At 55.7% G+C, this 19,229-nt stretch overlaps 1 protein-coding gene and 1 long non-coding RNA gene across 2 annotated transcripts in view; one reads left to right on the top strand and one right to left on the bottom strand.

Annotated features, from left to right (window-relative positions):
• Positions 1 to 207: 207 nt before the first annotated feature.
• BMP6 (bone morphogenetic protein 6) overlaps positions 208 to 19,229 on the bottom strand; it is a 150,218-nt gene continuing 131,196 nt past the window's right edge. Inside the window, 5 exon segments of the mRNA NM_001168001.1 lie at positions 208 to 357; positions 454 to 564; positions 1,588 to 1,664; positions 10,669 to 10,866; positions 11,513 to 11,661. Of these exon segments, the coding sequence (NP_001161473.1) occupies positions 208 to 357; positions 454 to 564; positions 1,588 to 1,664; positions 10,669 to 10,866; positions 11,513 to 11,661 (685 nt within the window).
• Positions 4,571 to 12,140, top strand: LOC146401165 (uncharacterized). Its single transcript, XR_014809559.1, has 3 exons — positions 4,571 to 4,751; positions 6,613 to 8,478; positions 9,228 to 12,140. It is a non-coding gene; the product is annotated as an uncharacterized LOC146401165 (long non-coding RNA).

Genomic DNA, 19,229 nt, shown 5'->3' with positions numbered 1-19,229 from the left:
TTCCTACAGAGCGGCGGTGGCACCCGTGACATTTACTGTGTAAGTTACACAAGCAGGGTCCTTCAGATCCTCCTGGGCGGCGGGGCCCCAGCCGGCTCGGGGTGGTGCCGGCTCTCCTCCCGCTGCCGCTGCGCTTCCGTGCGGGCTTTAAGGCAGGTGTCATCCGGGAAACCAGAGCAGGGCGTGTCCCCAGCAGCCTGTTCCGAGTTAGTGGCATCCACAAGCTCTTACGACCATATTCCTGTACTTTTTCAGGATGACGTTGGAGTTGTCATCAAAGTAAAGAACCGAGATGGCGTTGAGCTTCGTGGGCGCGCAGCACGGCTTGGGGACATACTCAGGATTCATCAGGTGAACCTGTCCCGAAAACGGGGGGAGGGAAAGGGTCGCTTGGAAACCATAGCGGGTCTGGGCCGACTCCCCCCCCCGCCCCGGTAGGGGAACCGCGCTCACCAGGGTCTGCACGATGGCGTGGTTGGTGGCGTTCATGTGCGCGTTGAGAGGGAAGGAGCACTCCCCGTCACAGTAATTGGCCGCGTAGCCCTTGGGTGCGATGATCCAGTCCTTAACGCAGAGCCAAAGGCAGCAACAGAAAAAGGGGTTAACACACATGCCTGGCATCACCTGTGCCCTCTGTAAACCTCTGGGGAGGTGGCGCTCACCCTGGACAGCGAAGGAGACACACGTGGGATGGCAAGGTCACAGTCGAGGGCAAAGCTCGGGTGTGAGCCTGGGCTGACCCTGGAGCCGCCCCCTCCCACAGGCCCCCCGACAGCCCTCACCTGCGCCCGTGGCCTGGAGGCCCGCGGGGGGGCCGGCTCCAGGCACTTGGACCAGAGGAGCCACTGCAGGGGCCCTGTCGCCAGGATGCCACCTGCACACAGTGGAAACGATCATCTGCCCTGTCACCTGGAATTTGCCTCTTAGGAGCTGGCTCTCAGGTCGGGGGCAAAACATCCATGCTCTTCCAGTTGGGGTGAGCCAGTGAAGGTGACATTGCTTCAGCTTTTCCAGCCCTTTCTTGGAACACAGTGAGCATGGGTTTAGATGCCCAAGAAATACAGGCCCTGTGGACCCTGACAGGAGGGACTAATACTGGGAAATGAGCTATTGCTTTGGCGGGGCAAGGAGCGTGGCCACCTGGGCCTCCCTGGAAAGGTGCCAGGGGCTTCATGCCCGAGTCAGGGGCCGTCCCACCACCTCCTTGAAGAGCCATGCACCCGGACAGGCTCCTGGGTACCTGCACAGCCCTGAAGCTCAAAGTCTCTGATGGCTGCCACCACGGAGCTGAGAAGAGACTGCTGAGTGGGGAGTTCCCGTCGTGGCTCAGTGGTTAACAAACCCGACTAGCATCCTTGAGGACACGGATGAGATCCCTGGCCCCACTCAGTGGGTTAAGGATCAGCATTGCCATGAGCTGTGGTGTAGGTCGCAGACACCACTTGGATCCTGCATTGCTGTGGGGTAGGCCTGCAGCTGCAGCTCAGATCCAACCCCTAGCCTGGGAACCTCCATCTGTGGCAGGTGCAGCCCTAGAAAGACCAAAAAAGGGACTGCTGAGGGTCCCTTGCCGCCCCGAGGACCCACCTGCCAGCCCAGGTCCTGGAAGCTGACGTAGAGCTCGTGCTTCCTGCAGGCCGTCTTCAGCTCACTGCTGTTATAATCTGCTGGGTGACAAGAGGCACCATAACTCATGTACCCGGACAGCTCGCCACCCGCCAGGTGCTGTGCCGGGCTCAGGAGGCGGTGCCCAGGCCCCGTCAGGTACACACACACACGCACACACACACAATTCCTGATTCAGAGGGGCTCCTTTCGACCACAGATGTTTGCTGTGACCCCGGGGGTGTGCATGACCTAGAAAGGGGGCGGACCAAGGTGCCTGAACCACTCCCCTGCCCCCTCCTGGGTCGTGGCTCAGAGGACATCACAGACACACCTGAAGACAAACGCACCAGGCAGGATCCTCTCGTGTCAAATGGGGCCCATCCTGAAGCTGCACGGGGACTGTGAGGACAGCGGCTGGGCCAGGACCGCCTCCTGAAGGGAGCCCAGCCCGCTGCACTCAGGCAATGACCCAGGACCGGATGCCAAGGCCCAGGAGCACCTGCTGAGGTGCACACAGCCGCCCTGAGTCGGAACCTGCCAGCCCGGCTTCATCAACCTCATCACCCGCTGGCAGGAGTGGGGCCCGGGAAGCAGCTTCTGCGCGACATGCCCCTGCGAGGAGCCCCAGCACACGGAAGATGCGTTCGACGAGGCTGGATGTGTTACCGAGTCGGAGAGAACCACGGGGGCATCTAAGAGGAGGGCAGTTGGGCCGCCTCGAAGGGAACTGAGCCCCTGACCACGGGCAGCTGTTCCCACCCCAGGTGGTGGTCGGGACTGCTCTGGACCGTAGGGCCCCTTGTTGGTGTCAGAACCAGGCAGGGACAGTTTCTGCTGGGTGGAACCAAGACGGTGCAGGAAAGGGCCACTGCCACCTTCACCCATAGTCCCGCTGTCTGTGAACCTGCTCATCAGACTCACTGCTTCACAACGAACCTTCTCCACAAGAGCAGCCGTTTCTCCCAGAGCTGGACACGGGCATTTTTGTTGTTAAGAATAGTTCGGGGACAGGAAGTTCCCATCATGGTGCAGTGGTTAACAAATCTGACTAGGAACCATGAGGTCGCGGGTTCGATCCCTGGCCTTGCTCAGGGGGTTAAGGATCCGGCATTGCCATGAGCTGTGGTGTAGGTCGCAGACATGGCTCGGATCCCGTGTTGCTGTGGCTGTGGTGTTGGCCGGCGGCTACAGCTCTGATTGGACCCCTAGCCTGGGAACCTCCATATGCCATGGGTGTGGCCCTAGAAAAAGAAAAAAAAAAGAATACTTTGGGGCCAGAGGGAGGAAAGGGAGGAATTTGACGCGCCCGTTTTTCTTCCTACGGATGCTTGAGGCCTCACTTACGCTTCCTCGTCAAGTGCTGGCAAAAGATGGATGCGTATCTGTGAAGGTCAATGCCCCAGACATAGCACCTGCTGCGCAGGGGTTGTCGGGTTTAGTCGGCAACACATTGTTTTGGGTTTTTTTTTGGGGGGGGGGAGGTTGACATGCTGCAGAAAACATCCCTCCCACCCTTGATGTTTGTTTAGATGAGTGGTCTGGAGAGGGCAGTGGCAGCTGATCCCGTTCAGTGTAACGGGAAGGTGCCCACCTCAGTGGGTAAAGGAAAGCAACACAGCTTTGTCCACGCGGGTTCCTCGGTTGAGGGCAGAGAGTCTAAGAGACACACATACATACACACACGCACAGTGACAGAACCACGCCGGACACAGCCATTCCCTAGGGCACAGACTTTGCACTGCCTCCCTGGTCGCCTGTGTCCAGCTCCCAAGTGTCACTGGGGGTGTGAGCCCCGTCCCAGATTCAATGAATCAGAATCTCTGGAGGCGGGTCCACTGCTGCCCAGGCACGTGCACAGACACTGAACTTGAGATGCTGCCCTTGAGCACAAGGCCAGAACCCAGCAGACAGCTCCGCCCGTTCACACGCAAAGCCCGTCTTCAGGCACCAGGACGCCCTGGGCACCCCGGGGTGTGTCTGCAGTGATGCCCTTGGTGCCCAGAGAAAGTTTCAAGGCTTTTTCAAACTTGAACCCAGAAGGTAAAAGCGGGCTCTCCAGTCACTCCAGGTAATTCTTTGGAGGGCAAGCGCTCAGTGACCAGCTGGGATTCTAGCCCAGCCAGACCAGGTGGGTTTGGGCAAAACAAAACAAACAAAAAACAAACACCCCAACAGTGAAATGACCAGGTGACCAAATCTAACAAACATCAAAGCCCCTAGGACTAATTCCCTCCCTAACCAGAAGAAGGAAGCACCCCGGGCTCGTCTCACCAGATGGTCAAGCTTCAAATACATCGGGAAGACATCAGTCCCCTTCACGGCAGGCTTCCCACCCCCTCTTAAAAACTGCTTCTGTAGAGAGACCTCCAGACAGGACCGGTTGAAAAAAACCCCAGTCCTTCTTCTCTTCTCCAAATGAACATTTTGACATTTGCACGGCGGTTTTAAATGGAGATCTAAATTGGTTTTGTCTCGGAGTCCCCGCTGTGGCACAGTGGGTTAAGGATCTGGCTTGTCTCTCTGGTGGTGTGGATGCGATCCCTGGCCTGGGAGCTTCCATATGCCATGGATGCGACCAAAACAGAGAAAACAAAATCAATGGGTTTCGTCTCATGGTGGGGTGTGGGGGGACCATCGCGCAGTAAGACCAGGGGCGCGACGAAGCAGGAAGGAGAGAGAGAAGGTGAGACGAGCCACGGCCGACCTGCCGGGTTGCTCCCCTAAACGAAGGTCCTGCAACCGGAACGCGCATCACTCTGTCCTGGGAGAGGCACCGGGACCGTGACTGTGGGGCAGAGAAGGTGCAAAGAACAGATGGGGGGGAGGGGGGGCTGCGGGGCGAAGCCCGTTCCTTATTCGTCTGTATCCTTCCAGTCCTTTGCTGAGTGGGCCGTGCCCTGTTGACCATTAACCCAGTGATTCAGAGACACACAGAAGGGTCACATCCATTCCCAACAGCCGAACTGGTAGCCAGTATGTCCCAGTCTCCCCCTGAGACTGGTGACAAGAGGCTGAGGTGGTCTGATCAACCATTCACCCTGGAAGAGGCCCAGGTACCACGGATGGTTCTGGAATCACTCCCCACGCCTCAGGCGTGTCATCCTGGGTACACCTGGAGGCGTTGGGAGGCCGAGCCGTCCAAGGTACGTTTTCTCGGAGTCCAGCTGATGGGCGGGAGGGTGTGGTGACCAAGCCCCTTGTCCTGGCATGTCACACGGCACCAAGGTCCCACGTCTGAGAGGGGCCACTCGGAGGCTGGTGGTTAGGGTCCGGGTGTCAGCAGGGCCAATGCCCAGGCTCTCGCTGTACCAGCTCTCGGCTGACCCCTTCCCCGTCCTCACTCCTGCCTTTCTGCCCCCGCCCTTCTCATCCCCCTCCCCCTCCAGGGCCTGGGCCACGTGCACGCCCCAAGCAGGCAGTCTCCCCGGTTCTGGCCAGGAGCCCTGACACCCAGGCTCATGGGTGACAGCCTGCCCTGAGCTCCTCTCCTGGGGGTGGCCTGAGGTGGGGGTTTACCTAGAGAAGAAACAAGTGGAGGCCTGGTGGCCCCTTGGCACAGGGTGAGCTGCCATCTGGGTGGCACCTCCTCACGGCAGCCCGTCCCCAGGCAGGGTCCTGTGCAGCAGCACCTGCTCTGCCCTGGCATGAGGTCACATCCCACGGCCCCAGGGTCCTCCTGAGGAGCCAGACACACGGTAAAGCATGAAGGAGCCACGTGAGGGGAGCTTGGGCCCAGCACCGGCTGTGGGTGAAGCTGAGCCCCACCTACAGTGACATGCGGGCTGCCCTGGAGCCTGGGGCTGGGACAGTCACACGGGAGGCGGGGGCCTGCACGAGAGGGAAGGGCACGGTGGGCTCCCACCACGCCCATCACCACACACCCGGCCCCGGGGTCTGGGCACCCGGCCTGTCTTCTCCAGAAGCAGAGAGACAAAGAGGAGACACGTGGCAAAGGGAAAAGGCAGGAGAGAGACAGAGTCAGGGCGGCCGAGGAAACCAGGGGGACAGGAGGCGAGGCAGGAGCAGGCAGGGGGCCACCCGGCATGGGGAGCTGACCACCCGCGCCCCCAGGTCACGCCAGCTGCGGGCCCCATGCTCAGCTTGGAAAACACTAGACCAGCAGGAGCTGGGAACAGGGCAGGCTGTCCACACGCCCAGCTTTGCTTAGCTCAGGCTTCTGAGGCTTCCCAGAGGAGACCTGATTTCTAGAGGGCACAACTGGCTGCCCTGATTTGCCGGCCCCCGAGAATGACGAGGGGGCACAGAGAGCAGCCGTGAAAAGCACACCTGTCTTCGCCGCCTGGCTGTTCTTCCCTGAGTCCAGCCCGATCCACTGCCTTGTCCCAAACCGGCCTCTGGCTCCCACGTCCCCACGGGATCAACACAGCCGCTGCGATCCTGCCGGAGGGGGCCCTGCTCCTCTGCCTCTGACGCCGCACCCCCTGCCTCCTCTGGGACCCCACTGAGACCTGATTCTGATACCCAAGACTCTCCGAGTGTAGGGGAGGTGGAAACAGCCAGATTTTCAGTCTCGATTTTGTTTGCCACCGGATGGTTAGCGCAAGAGGCGACAGTGAGGTCCTTTTGTGGCTCCAGGATTTCCAGACCTCATGAGGCTTCACTTAATCTGGGCTTTGGTCTCTGCTCAGCCTTCGTCTTGGTGATAAAGGAATATGGAGCTGACTATCTTAAAAGCAGGCAGAGGCTTCCCTATGGGCCTAACACCCCCTGCACCCCATCTACCTCGTTCCTGGTTCCCTCCCAGACCACCCCCTGCCCCCGTGCCTTCCTGCCAGTTAGCAGTAGTTGGTGAATTCCTGCAGCACCTGTTTACGCCTCGTTATTATTCAGCATCACTGGTCATGAACACATTCACAGGGGATGGGGTAGGGGTCGGCTTTTACTCAGCTTCGCTCCTTGATAACGCTTCTCCTGAAGGGGCTTGACGGCAAACCAGAGTCAAATATTTTAATTACGGAGTTTGAAACAATTCTAACTTTCCAGTCACTCCTGCCGTGCCTCGCTCCACAGCTGGGCAGAATTAAGTCCTGATTTCACATAGAAAGCCCCGGACAAGCCTCTGCCTCCCAAGGGAGACATCTGGAAGCCAAGCGACAGGCCCTAAAATGTTCATTTAGGATCAGAATGACAAATGACGACTCCCAATGCCTTTGAAGAAGGAGCAACAGCTACTTCACAGCCCTGACCACTCGTCCCGAGCCCTGGGTGACTGTGGGATGTCAGAGCAGTCATGCACCTGCCAGCAATGAAAAGGCCAAGCAAACCTTGATGTGTGAGAATAAGACTCCCCCTCTGTGGACTGAAATTCCCTGAAATCTACAGCAAAAGAGATGAGAGCCTTAATAAAGGACCCTCGCTGCTGTTTCGCAAGTGCTGAACTCAGGCTCCTTTTCTTATGCCAGAAGCACAGTGAGGGGTCCCGACTGGAAGTTTAAGGAATAGAAGACGTGAACTAGCAACAAGAAGGCCCGTGGTGTATTTACGTGTTGAAAAGATGCACCTTTTCTCCCAGGATCGGGTGGGTTGGCAAAGGAAGGAAGAAGAACTTAAGAGATGCTCATGGGTAGCACTGAAATCAACATTCTCAGGGACAGAGGGGGGTCTCGAGAAGTTGCTGATTCATAGGCTGTCGGCAGAGCTGAGTATCAGCAACGTGAACATCAAGGGCCAAAGAGGCCCAAAGCCCAGCTCATCCGATCTTAACATGAACGATAAAAAGTGGCAGAAAATGTTTCTAAACCCTTCACCTCCCCAAAGAGCAATTCTACGTCACTGTATTGGCAGCCAGTTGGTAGATGTGGCAGAAAATCTCAGATTCACCAGCTGGGCGGAAATCACTTCTGTCCCACCCCAAAGATGTCTGGGAAAGATGGGGGCAACCTAGCTAGAGCGGTGTCTAGAATCACCCCACGGAGCCGCCCTCGAGGCCACTTGGTCAGGTGGTGTCACAGTCCCCCAGGAGACGATGCCATGGGCCCCAAGAGAAGATACGATGAAAGAGGGGGGATGACTGCAAGTAGAAAGAGGCCGCCCAGAAGCCACAGGCAGGGTGCCAGAGGGGGCTGTGGGCTGGTCACCGCAAAGGCTGAAAAGAATCGCCAGAGTCACTGGACTCCCCAGCGGGCTGCACAGCACGGCTTGAACCGGGACAATGGATGATACTGTTCAGATGACATCCAAGGCCACCAGAGGAGGGCAAGTCAGCCACCATCCATCACCATCCATCACGCCCGGAGCGGACAGCGGCAGAGGTGCCAAGGCAAGTGAAACGCAACCAGGGAGACGTCGGTCCAAACCACTGTTCGGTGCGTGTTTGCAAGATCCAGCTTGAAGGCCAAGGACAGACGGGGAAGGAGAAGGCGCCGGGCGGTGGGGTCAGCCTCTCGGCCTTTCCCTCGCTGGCGGCTGGTCCTGCCCTCTCCAGCCTCGGCAGCTCAGCTCCAGAAAAGAGCCATGATCGTCCTGCCGTGGTTCATCCCGACACCAGGCCGTTGGGTGGAGGACGTCAACGTCTCCCCCAGGGGCAGGACGGTCACTGCTGGGCTGTGTCTGCTGGTGGGCGTTTCGGCGGAGAAATATTACTTCCCCGGGAGCACACACTGCGGAAGAAGGGGGGCAGCAGAGGCCATGCTATCTCTCCCTGCAACCTCCCAACAGACTGACGGGGGCAAGTCCTGCCTGGAGTCACACCAGAGACCACGGCTTTGTTCTCGGCAGCAGCCGCCTGGTACACGAAGGCCCTGCAGCATCTGGCAGCCCGAGAAGAAAGCACGAAGCGGGCGGTCCATTCGCAGGGATGGCAGGCCATCCTCCTGGAAGTCCCTTCTCCAAGGACAGCCTCCTCTGCAGGTCTGTATCCACTAGTGGCAAGAAGAAGTCGGGAGGAAGGAGCCCGACAGGTGAAGTAGCACCTCAGTGGGGGCCTGATCCGGGCGGTTCCTTGGACCAGCTGGAGAGGGGCTTTAAAGCGATGGCGGGAGGGAAGGGGGACCCTCGTGAGTCATACTTTCTTGGGGGCCTGAGCTCTTAAACAGAGGGGGCCGGGCTGTTCCTTATGAACCCTTGGCCCTGATGATGTTGCTGAAAGGAATAAAGCAGGTTTGAAAGAACAGGGTGGGGGTGGAGTGGAAAGACCCAGCAAAAGCAGATAGACTTGCCTCTCATTACAAATCAGACCAACTTTAATATTCGTATTTAATTCAAACTCATTCAATCGGAAAAAAAAAAAGGTTGAAAGGGATTTGGAAGAGACTAATTCAGTGATACCCCTAAAACCAACATCAGAGATGACATGTTTTCTCAATTAAAAAACCATCTGCAGGCACTGGTGGGGGCGGGGAGGGTGCATACATCAAGTGAAATTTTCATTTTAAAAAGCAATCACCAACGCGAGGGCTGCCTTCCTGTCTGAGGTCCCGGCACCAAAGTGACCACAGGCCATTAACGAACAGACATCAGCCACTGGCCGGCTGCACCCCCATCCCCCGAAGGGGACCCAGGGACAGGATGAACCGTTCAGCAGGCTTCCTCTGAAGCAAATAAAGAGAAGCCATCATTTCTTCTCTTTTTCTTCAAACCCCGGCCCTGACTGTTTCTAGGGGTAAACACAGGAACACCCATGCTGTGCGATGCTGCGAAGAAACACCAGGATGACAAGAAGCAAAATGTCACATCACAGCGGGTGCGAGATCAAGTTCCACGGCCACGTGTGACTGGTAATAGAAATGGCCCAGCCTGGACCCGAAATGAAGCACGCATTCCCGAAGGAAAACTGGGTGCTTGGGGAAGCTCCATGAACACGTCACAGCCACGGAAGACGACGTTTTTAAACCGTCGCCTGGAAGGAGGAATGCACCTTCCAGAACTATTTTACGGCCCTCCCCAGGACCCTGACCTACAATGGGATGGAGCTCGTCTTTGAGCCCGAGCCCTGCTCCTCCTCCCATCCCAGCGCGTATCCACCGAGGATCAAACATCCCGACTGAACAGCTGGATAAACTGAAGCTGAACGGGACTAGGTCTGCCCAAGGTCCCAGAATAGAAACGGGGCGGGGGGAACAAGACCCCCAACAGCAAATCCCACAGCACGTCTTCAATTTCATGCCTGATTTCTGGCCTATTTAAACGGCCAAAGGAAGCCCAGAAGTTGCAAGTGCTAACTTTGGAGTAAGGTACACCTGGGTTTGAATTCTGTACTTAGCAGCTTCTGAGAGCTGGGCAGCAGGAAGGAACAGGAGTTCCGGCAAGTGGACTTTGGTGCCTCGTCCCAAAAAGGCAGAGCGTGGGAGCCCGCATTTCTGAGGGACCCCTGAAGGGACACTCGGGCTGTGGGAGCCGTTGCCTCTCTCTTGCCCTCGGCACCTGCCTGTTCATGGCAGGAGGGGGCTGAGCCCATGCCACCTCGCTGCAGGGTGGGCCCCTGGCCCCAGCCTCTCTCCTGAAGCTGAGGTCGCCCTCCTGGCCACTACGTCGGAATCAAATTTCTGAGAGTCATCACCAGCAAAGGAAAACAGGGATGCTGAGTATCACCTGAGCCCAGGCATCTAACCGTGTCAAAGGCAGAACCCTGACCTTCCGTGTTAGACCAGGCAAAGCCGTCCGCCATCGAGCGCCGTCGGAGGTCACCTTCCATCACTTCCAGCCGAGCGCGGTGACACATACGAGCCCGTGTCACATGAATATACAGACTTTGTTTGAACAGCACAACCTCCCAGGCGTGATGGCACTGGGAGAAAACCCAGGTGCTCTCAGGATCGTTATGGGAATGAAAAGAGGTGGAGAAATCTGACCCAATGGAAGGATGCTTCTCCGGAAAACCACCGAGGCTGCCTGCAGCCTGTGGACACCCTTTGGGTGACTGGTGTCCCCTCTGATGGCTTTAGGGGTCGCCTAGATAATCAGGGACGGGGACAGGCACCTGCGGGCTTCCCATGCGCCTGCGGAAGCCGGGTGCATCTGAAACCATCGGCCTATCCCGTGTCCTCATGGGCGCCCCAGAGCCCACAAGGCTGCCCGCCAAGACGGGTCCCTCCAACCCACCTGAGGCGCTGGAGGCCCGCGACACGTCCTGGGCCTGCGTGGAGCGGTTGCGGCTCTGCTGTCGCCGCCGCCCGGTGGCCGACCTGGCGGTGCGCACGTGGACCTCGCTCACCTTGAAGAAGGCCACCATGAACGGCTGCTTGTCGTAGGGGCCGTCCCGGCCCACCAGGCCCGCGGCTCGGGGGCTGATGCTGAGCCCTTGAACGCAAACCAAAGCACACCTCTGTGACGCCACGGAAACTCCCGCCTGCAGCTACACACCTGAGCCTGCCCTGCCTCCTGGGCGCGATCGCAGAGGAGGGGGCGCCCTCTGGACAGGGCACAACCGCCCCTCCTTCCTGCCCAAGGTCCAGGAGGCCAAGCGGGGGCGGCGGGAAGCCCTGGCTCTCCCACCTCCACTGGTCTATTCCCTTCCGCCCGTCTTTCTTTCTGACCATATACCTCCCACCCAGTGAGGCAGCTTCACAGGCAGACTGGGCCGGGACCGAGGGTCCGTCAGGGGCCCTGGAATTGCTGAGCTTGTATGCTGCGGGAGCAAGCGGGGTGGGCAGGGCCCCCCAATCTACTCAGCGGCCGAATTTAGCCCCTGCTCCCACCTTTCTCTGAGTCTCAACCTCCTCTCACCGCTGGACTCTGCCGGGGAGCCCTGCCCTCCCCTGGGCACCCTCGGAGCCTGGACCACCTGCCCGGTTCCCAGTCCTTGCTTGGAGACCTGGGGGGCCAGCTTAGCTTGTCCACAGTGGCTCTGAGGGGCCAGCCAGGAAACCACCCTGGAGCAGATGGACGCCACGTCGTGGGAAGGACACCAACGCCAGCGACCCTGGGCCCGTCTGGGCAAACTCACCGTCCTGCGTCACCACGCCCAGCTGCAGCCCCAGGTTGTGCTGCGGGGTCAGGACCCACAGGTTGCTGGTGGCCGTGATGTCAAATTCCAGCCAGCCCTCCTCCGAGGCCCACACGACGCGGGTGTCCAACAGAAACAGGTCAGAGTCTCTGGAAGACGGAAGAGGTGACACGATGAGGCGTGCCCGGCCGGCTCCTCCCCAACCGGTGCTGCCTGGTGCTGGACGCAGGCCACCACTGGGTCAGGGGCAGGGACCCGCCATGGCCCTGGCTCTGTGACATCATACAGGACACAGGCCCGGCGCAATCTGGGGAGACAGGACGAGCACGCGCGCGGGGGCACCTCACAGACACAGGGGCCTCTCGGTGTCACCAAAGGCCTCGGAATGGCTGCTTGCGCCAAGTCTTTTTGAGAATTAAGGAAAATTTTAAAAAGTTCCATACACCTCAGTGTGCACAACAGAGAGCTCTACCCAGGGTGCTGTGATGTCTCCGTGGGCAGAGACTCTGAGAGAATGGATGTGGGTGTCTGTGTGACTGGGTCACGGCCGTGTAAATTACCTCGACGTCCACAAACTTAAAAAATAACATCCACGGGAAAAATAAATCATCATACAGTTGCCTCCTTTAAGGCTCATGAATGCTAAAAAGAGAGAAGGGGGGGGCAGTGAGGAAAAGGATGAGGAAGATATTAAAATCAGGATGCATAAAGAGGAACATTTACTAAGTTGGGTTTGGCCCTTTTTTATTTATTAAATTCCATCACTTAATTTATTGCTTTTCTAGGGCCACACCCGAGTCGAGGCATATGGAGGTTCCCAGGCTAGGGGTCGAATCGGAGCTGCAGCTGCCGGCCTGCGCCAGAGCCACAGCAACACCAGATCCGAGCCGCATCTGCGACCTACACCACAGCTCATGGCAATGCCAGACCCTTAACCCACTGAGCGAGGCCAGGGATCGAACCTGCGTCCTCATGGATACTAGCGGAATTTGTTACTGCTGAGCCACAACGGAAACTCCTTCTTTTTTGTTGTTGTTATTCCCTTTTTTTTTTTTTAAATTAGGACCTGACAATCCCCACGTGTTAGTTCCAGTGAAAGAAGGAGAAGCCAGGATTCACATCCAATTTCTGAGTAACCATCCGTTCGTTCCCTTTCATGAAGGCCTCCGAATGGTCTACACCGAGTGCCAAGCCCTTTCTTATATGGACCGTGGGTGGGTGTGGAGTGACTTTTAAGTCTGTCCCGGCACGGCTGGGAGCCACCGCTGGAGTTCTTCGAGGCAAACGCACAAGCCCCTCCCTGTCTCTGGGGCTCCCCAGGGACTAGTTTTATATATATATATTTTTTTACAGTTTCCAACTAACACAAGCCTAGGGGTTGTGGGAAGATGGGGTAAGGGACCCACATGCCATGACAAGGCAGCGAGGGATGGTCACCTCGGCGTGCTGCAGGGACACTCAATCTGAGCTGACGTCCCAGGGTTACTGGCACGAAGCGGCCTCGAATTCCCACGAATTCCAGGGAAGCGGGATGTGTGAGCCATGGGAAGATTCAGATCCCCTGGTGCTGGAAATATTCTGCTGCCATAGCTTGCAGGACAGAAACACTCCTAGAATTCAATACTAATTTGATTGATATTCAATACTAAATTGATAAGATGAGCATCCCCACGCCAACACTGTATACACTTAAAAGGGTTACGAATCACTTTCGTCTATTTTGCTTGAAGCACCCAGAAAACGAGGTGCAACAGCATTATCCCCATTTGCCAGCTGGGGAAACTGAGCCTCAGTCACCAGTTTCCAGCCATGTGGCCAAGGTCAACGTCGGGAAGTGGAAGAACCAGCTGGAGAAATGCAAGCCAGCAGGTTCAGAGTTTTCCACGAGACTTACAGCCTTTTGAGATCATCAGGAAAGACAACCTGTAACCAGTGAATACAAGGTACCCCTGTTCCGTCCACTGTGTTCGAGGCTGGCGAAACATCTGAGTGTAAAAAAAATGTTCCGTTTCTCAGAGGGGACACTGTTCCTGTTTACATGGCTCAGGGTTCGAAGGACACGCTATTGTCATCTTTTCCGAGCTTAAAGCAGGAGGTGCGGCTCCAAGCCGTTTACTCAGCTGCAGGACGGCGTCTGCGGGGGGTCACGTCCAGGCGTGCCGTCTTGAAAGCGCTGCCCCCCACGTGGGTGTCACACCCCCTGTTGACAAATTAGCCCCCAGCCCCGAGGTGGCTGTGAGCAGGCAGACAGGGGGTGTTCGCGGAAAACAGCGAGAGGGGACAGCGAGTCCAAGGCTTTGAAGTGAGGATGTGAAAAGACATCTACTCTCTCCCGGAAGGTCGGGGACGGCCTCTGTCCAGAAACAACGGACGCCCCGCACAGCAACGTGGGAAGAGCAGCCTGGACCCGAAGGAGGCCCAAGACACACTTCTCCGGGGGGAGGGGGGGCAGCTTCTAGAATGAAAAGGCAGAGGGAACGTCAGAGCAGCACTGGGCTGCCCGGGCGGGCAGGAGGGTTCGGGTGGGGGCTGCGGCCGAGGGGCACTGGTCCCCGCTAAGCCTGGATGGGCCAAGGGCACAGACAGTTTCAGGGATGCAGGAAGACACCGCTCAAGATGTGCGCGTGGTAGCGCAGGTGGAAATCGCTGGAACGGGCTTTTATTTTTACAGAGTAGAGTTTAGGCTAAAGGAACGGGGGGTCTGTTCCAAGAGGAAGTGGGGGATGGAACCCAGGGTCCTCATCGGAAAATGGGGGCGAGAAAGCAGAGGGAAGGAGAAAGGCGTGGCTTAAAGAGGGAAGAGGAGGCGAAAGCTAACCCCGGGGCTCAGGGGCAGATTCCTCCCCACGACCGGGAAGAAGTGACGTCCCAGGGTGGGCGGGCTGTGGAGGACGCGGGAGCCCAGGTTTCCACCCTGAGGGCTCGGGCATCACGCGGGGGGCCCAAGAACTCGTGGTGCCTTTCAGCCACTCTGTGGCGGTTGTACAGTAGGGACGATGCCGCTCCAGGGACCCGGGTGAGGGGTCCATGGAACTGGCAGGGTGGTAGCTGAGCCTGGACAGGTGAAAGGCTCGGGGCTCAGGGCACTGGGGCAGGCTCAAGTTCAGCTGCTTGAACCTCGGATGCTCAGGTCCCTTGGAAGGGAGGTGATGGAGGCTTAAAATAACTGGACCAACCAATACGTCCTCTGTGGGCCCCCGCCCAGAGTCTCCCTCTGCTCCCCGAGAAGCCCGGGAGGCAGGTCCCGTGTCCTGATTATGGGTGTCTTCTACAGCTGAGGGCATGGGGCCTGGAGAGGGTAGGAATGCTAAGGTCACACAAGTATTCAGTGGAGTGACCAGCACTTGAAACCAGAGCCCAGGCTCTCAGCCACCACAGCTCTAAGAAGTAGAGTCAAGGAAAGCATAGGGCAGACAAACATCATGTGATAGCACTTATTTGTGGAATCTAAAAAAAAATGATACAAATGGACTTACTTACAAAATAAGAAACAGAGTCACAGACATAGAGGACCGTCTTATGGTTATACCAAAGGCAAAAGGTGGAGAGGGATGCTGGGAGTCCGCGGTTAACAGGTGCACATTACTGTACATAACAGAGAGAAACAACAAGGACCTACCCTACAGCACAGGGTGTTATTACTACCTCATAATAAACCATAACGGAAAAGACTGAGAAAGAACAGATGCGTCTGTATAACCAAGCCCTTTTGCTGTGCTCCTGAAACACACACAATACTGCACATCAAGTAGATTTCAATAAAAAAGAATCTGGTAAAACGTGTCGGGCAGAGGTAGTCAATGCCCAGCGAAGACTCATCAGGGTCAGAGTAGGAAGGGGTGAAAGGGCACGCAGGAGGGACCCCGGATGCCTAAAGCCTGCTGCTGGGACTCTGGTGGCCTCCCCAGTCTCACCCTCCTCCTCCTCCCAAGCCCCCCGCCCTCTGTCTAGACAGAGCCCACCACCGAGGCAGACTCACACAGCCACTCAGCAGGGGTGAGGAACTTTCCAAAAGAACGACAGCTCTGGGGAGGGACCTCACTTCAATGCTGCCAGTGACTCAGGTATTTAAGAGACATGATGGGAAGTCACTCAAACGGGTCTGGGCTGTTCCTTTTCCTCAGTGACACATGACCTTCTTAGGCTGCTGACTCTATCAGAGCACTGTCTCAAACAAGATACACCTGGTTCTGCTATGTGAGCAAGAGGGACTCCCTTCTAAACCCATTCCAGGAGTTCCCATTGTGGCTCAGTGGTAAAGAACCCAACTAGGATCCATGAGGATGTGGGTTCGATCCCTGGCCTCGCTCAGTGGGTTAAGGATCCAGTGTTGCCATGAGCTGTGGTGTGTAGGTCACAGACGCGGCTCGGATCTGGCGTGGCTGCGGCTGTGGTGTAGGCCGGCAGCTGGAGCTCTGATTTGACCCCTAGCCTGGGAGCTTCCATATGCCATGGGTGCAGCCCTAAAAAGACCAAATAAAAAAAAAAAGAAGAAGAAAAAAAAAAAAAACCCCTCCAGCAGAGTCAAGGTCTGTGTGTCCGTCTAAAGGACAGGCTGCCAGGGGACAGAGGATCCTGAGGCCAGGCCCACGCGACCCCCTCGACTGGATTATTTACATGATATTTGACACATTCCAGTTCAAATATCATGAAAGAAAATCCTGAAACGAGAGAGAGACCATTCTGAATGAATTTACTGCCTATTTTGTTCTCACCCAACACAGAGGCCCGGTGTTTGTTTCATGATGAAAACGTGTCCCAGCCTCAAAGACACAGCAATGTTATTTCTCAGTGTTTTTCCCCTCGAGGGCATGAGTTTCCTCGTATCTCCATCAGCCTGAGCAAATCAAGTTTGTTTGTTTGTTTTTTTTTGTCTTTCTAGGGCCGCTCCCTTGGCATATGGAGGTTCCCAGGCTAGAGGTTGAATTGGAGCTGTAGCTGCTGGCCTACACCACAGCCACAGCAACGAAGGATTCGAGCCGTGTCTGCGACCTACACCATAGCTCATGGCAATGCCAGCTCCTTAACCCACTGAGCAAGGCCAGGGATCGAACCCGCAACCTCATGGTTCCTAGTCGGATTCATTAACCACTGAGCCACGACGGGAACTCCCAAATCAAGTTCTTAATGACTACTAAGCCTGACGAGATTTCTAGAAACTTTCCAAAATTCACCCCGGGGCTAGAATTGACTGGCTGGCTGGCTGGCAGGCCGCTTTCAGGACTTGTAGACATGATGCTTGTGAATAAGGTCAACCCTGTATGGTCCCCCCACCACCCAGCCTTCAAGGCACCAGCCCCTCCTGGTAATGCTCCGTCCGGCCAAGAGGCAGCAGGTGCCACAAGCACACAGTAGGTCTTTTTCTTCTTTGCCTTGGAGAAGGGCCAGGGCGTCTGAGCTCCTGCAGGCCCAGTGGCTGACCTTTCCTGACAAGTGACACCCACTGAGTCTCACTGCCCTGGAGAAGGTGTAACAGCGCTTTCCCACTATTTTACTGGGGAAAAATGTCCTTGATAAAAATGGAATTTTTAAGTTTGAAGAAAGGAGATTTATGAAAAAGTTGATAAGGTGACTCCGTGGTCCTGTTTGTTTCATTGTAATAGAGGCCTTTGCCGTTGACGTGTCTGGATTTAATGATAAACAAAGATAGAAAACGGCATTCCTACGTGGAGGGGCCACCTACCAGAAGGAAAGTACCATTTTCCAATAGGATGGGGGTCAAAAATCAATCATTTTAGAAAATCAAGGCAAGGATTTTTACTTTTCTCTTTTTAAAAATTTTTCTTCTCTTTTTAGGGCTGCACCTGCCCTGCAGCATATGGAGGTTCCCAGGCTAGGGGTCAAATTGGAGCTGCAGCTGCCGGCCTACATCAGAGCCTCAGCAACACAAGATCTAAGCCATGTCTGCAACCTACACCACAGCTCACGGCAACACTGGATCCTTAACCCACTGAGCGAGGCCAGGGATCGAACCCTCAATCTCATGGTTCCTAGTCAGGTTTGTTTCTGCTGCGCCATGATGGGAACTCCTAGTCGGGTTCTTAAACCTGCTGAGCCGCGATGGGAACCCTGGGACTGATAATCAGAATCACAGGTAAGATCAACTCTGAAGCAGAAGTCTGATCGGAAAGCTTCCTTTTATGTGTCCCCCCCGACAGGGAGAGTGGGGAAGGCGGAAGACTACTGTATGCAAATTCATGGCTGCTAGCCTGTCGTCTTCGGCTTCATAAACACAACAACGTTCCCACACACTGGGGTGTGTACTCGTAGTGGTCAAGCACAGATGAAGGGGTTTCTGTCCCCCTTTAAACAAGCCATGTGCAAATCTTATGTTTTAGTTCTCATCACCAACCCGACATTCACGTGCTTGCCCAATATGGGGCAATAAAACAGCCAAAATACTGTTAATTTGTGATTTTAAAAGAAATAACAGGAGTTCCCGTCATGGCTCAGTGGAAAGAATCTGACTAGCATCCGTGAGGACCCAGGTTCGATCCTGGGCCTCTCTCAGGAGGTTAAGGAGCTGGCGTTGCCCTGAGATGTGGTGTAGGTTGCAAACGCAGTTTGGGTCCTGCGTTGCTGTGTTGCTGTGGTGTAGGCTGGCGGCTGCAGCTCTGATTCAACCCCTAGCCTGGGAACCTCCATATGCCATGGGTGCAACCCTGAAAAGACAAAAAACACGGAAAGAACAAACAAAAGACTCTTAACCACTTTCACGGCCTGCCTCTCACAACGCTGGACATCCTGGTGAGAAGATGCCGGCCAGCAAAGCCACCCTTTTCTGGAATGAATGACATAGAAGGCGTGGTTTCCAGAAACAGCCACCTGTTTTCTTTTCTCTTCCACATTCACCAAATGGATAAACAGTTCCCAGCCAACAGTGCCTCCTGCCCCCTCACCCTGACGCTCCCCCCTTCCAAAGCCTGGCACAGGTGTTGAGTGTATACAATTTTTTATGATCACATTCATTCCTCTCTAACCTTCTCAGCTACCCTGAGCCTTTGCAAAGAACAGAACGTAGACAGGCTGAGGAAGAAGGTTTAGTAGCTTCTAGAATCTTCCTCTTCTTTTTTAAAACTCCAGGCAGATCATTCTAAGTCTAAAGAATATGCTCTTGACTAAGAAGACGAAATGAACCAGTTACATAACAGGAGCTGTGGGTCAGAGTTACATCACCCTCTTTTCAGGGGCAAAGGAACAAATCCCGAAAAGGTCAGGACAGGCCTGGGGACCCCACTGACTGCGCCAGAGATTATCAAGCCAGCAGTCCGGTTTCAGGAGTCCCTAGGGATCAGACCTGTGAAAGCCAGACACAGCAAATAGGTGTGGCTGGGCAGGGTGATAAAAGGCTTTGATTTTCCTCTGCCCAAAGAACAATCGGGTTCACCCATCCTGGCTTTCTCAAATTTGCCCTTCTCTTCATAAAAGAAAATGGTCTCAGGTGTCTCACTTTCATGCCAGTGGAGATAAGAGTTCATGGAACTTCCCTTGGGTAGGCAGCGAGGAATACCCAACAGAATTCATAGAGCGACTGGCCCCTGAGAGTCCGGCTCTAAGAACTGCTTTTCTAAGAAAACTGCTCTCCTAGATCCTGGAACTGGCTCAACTGCTGGGTTCAGCTCTTGTTTGCAGAACTATACTGTTTGGTTAATGACTCAAACATCAACATTTGTGGGAGTTCATTATAAAGATTTCCAAATAAAAATAATAAAAATAC

This window comes from Sus scrofa, chromosome 7 (genome assembly GCF_054392235.1).
Source record: "Sus scrofa isolate SSC_HxYL_T2T_F1_AM1 chromosome 7, Sscrofa_HxYL_maternal_Yorkshire_Landrace_v2.0, whole genome shotgun sequence".
In the NCBI taxonomy this organism is placed as follows: Eukaryota; Metazoa; Chordata; class Mammalia; order Artiodactyla; family Suidae; genus Sus; species Sus scrofa.
This window is presented reverse-complemented; position numbering and strand designations above follow the sequence as displayed.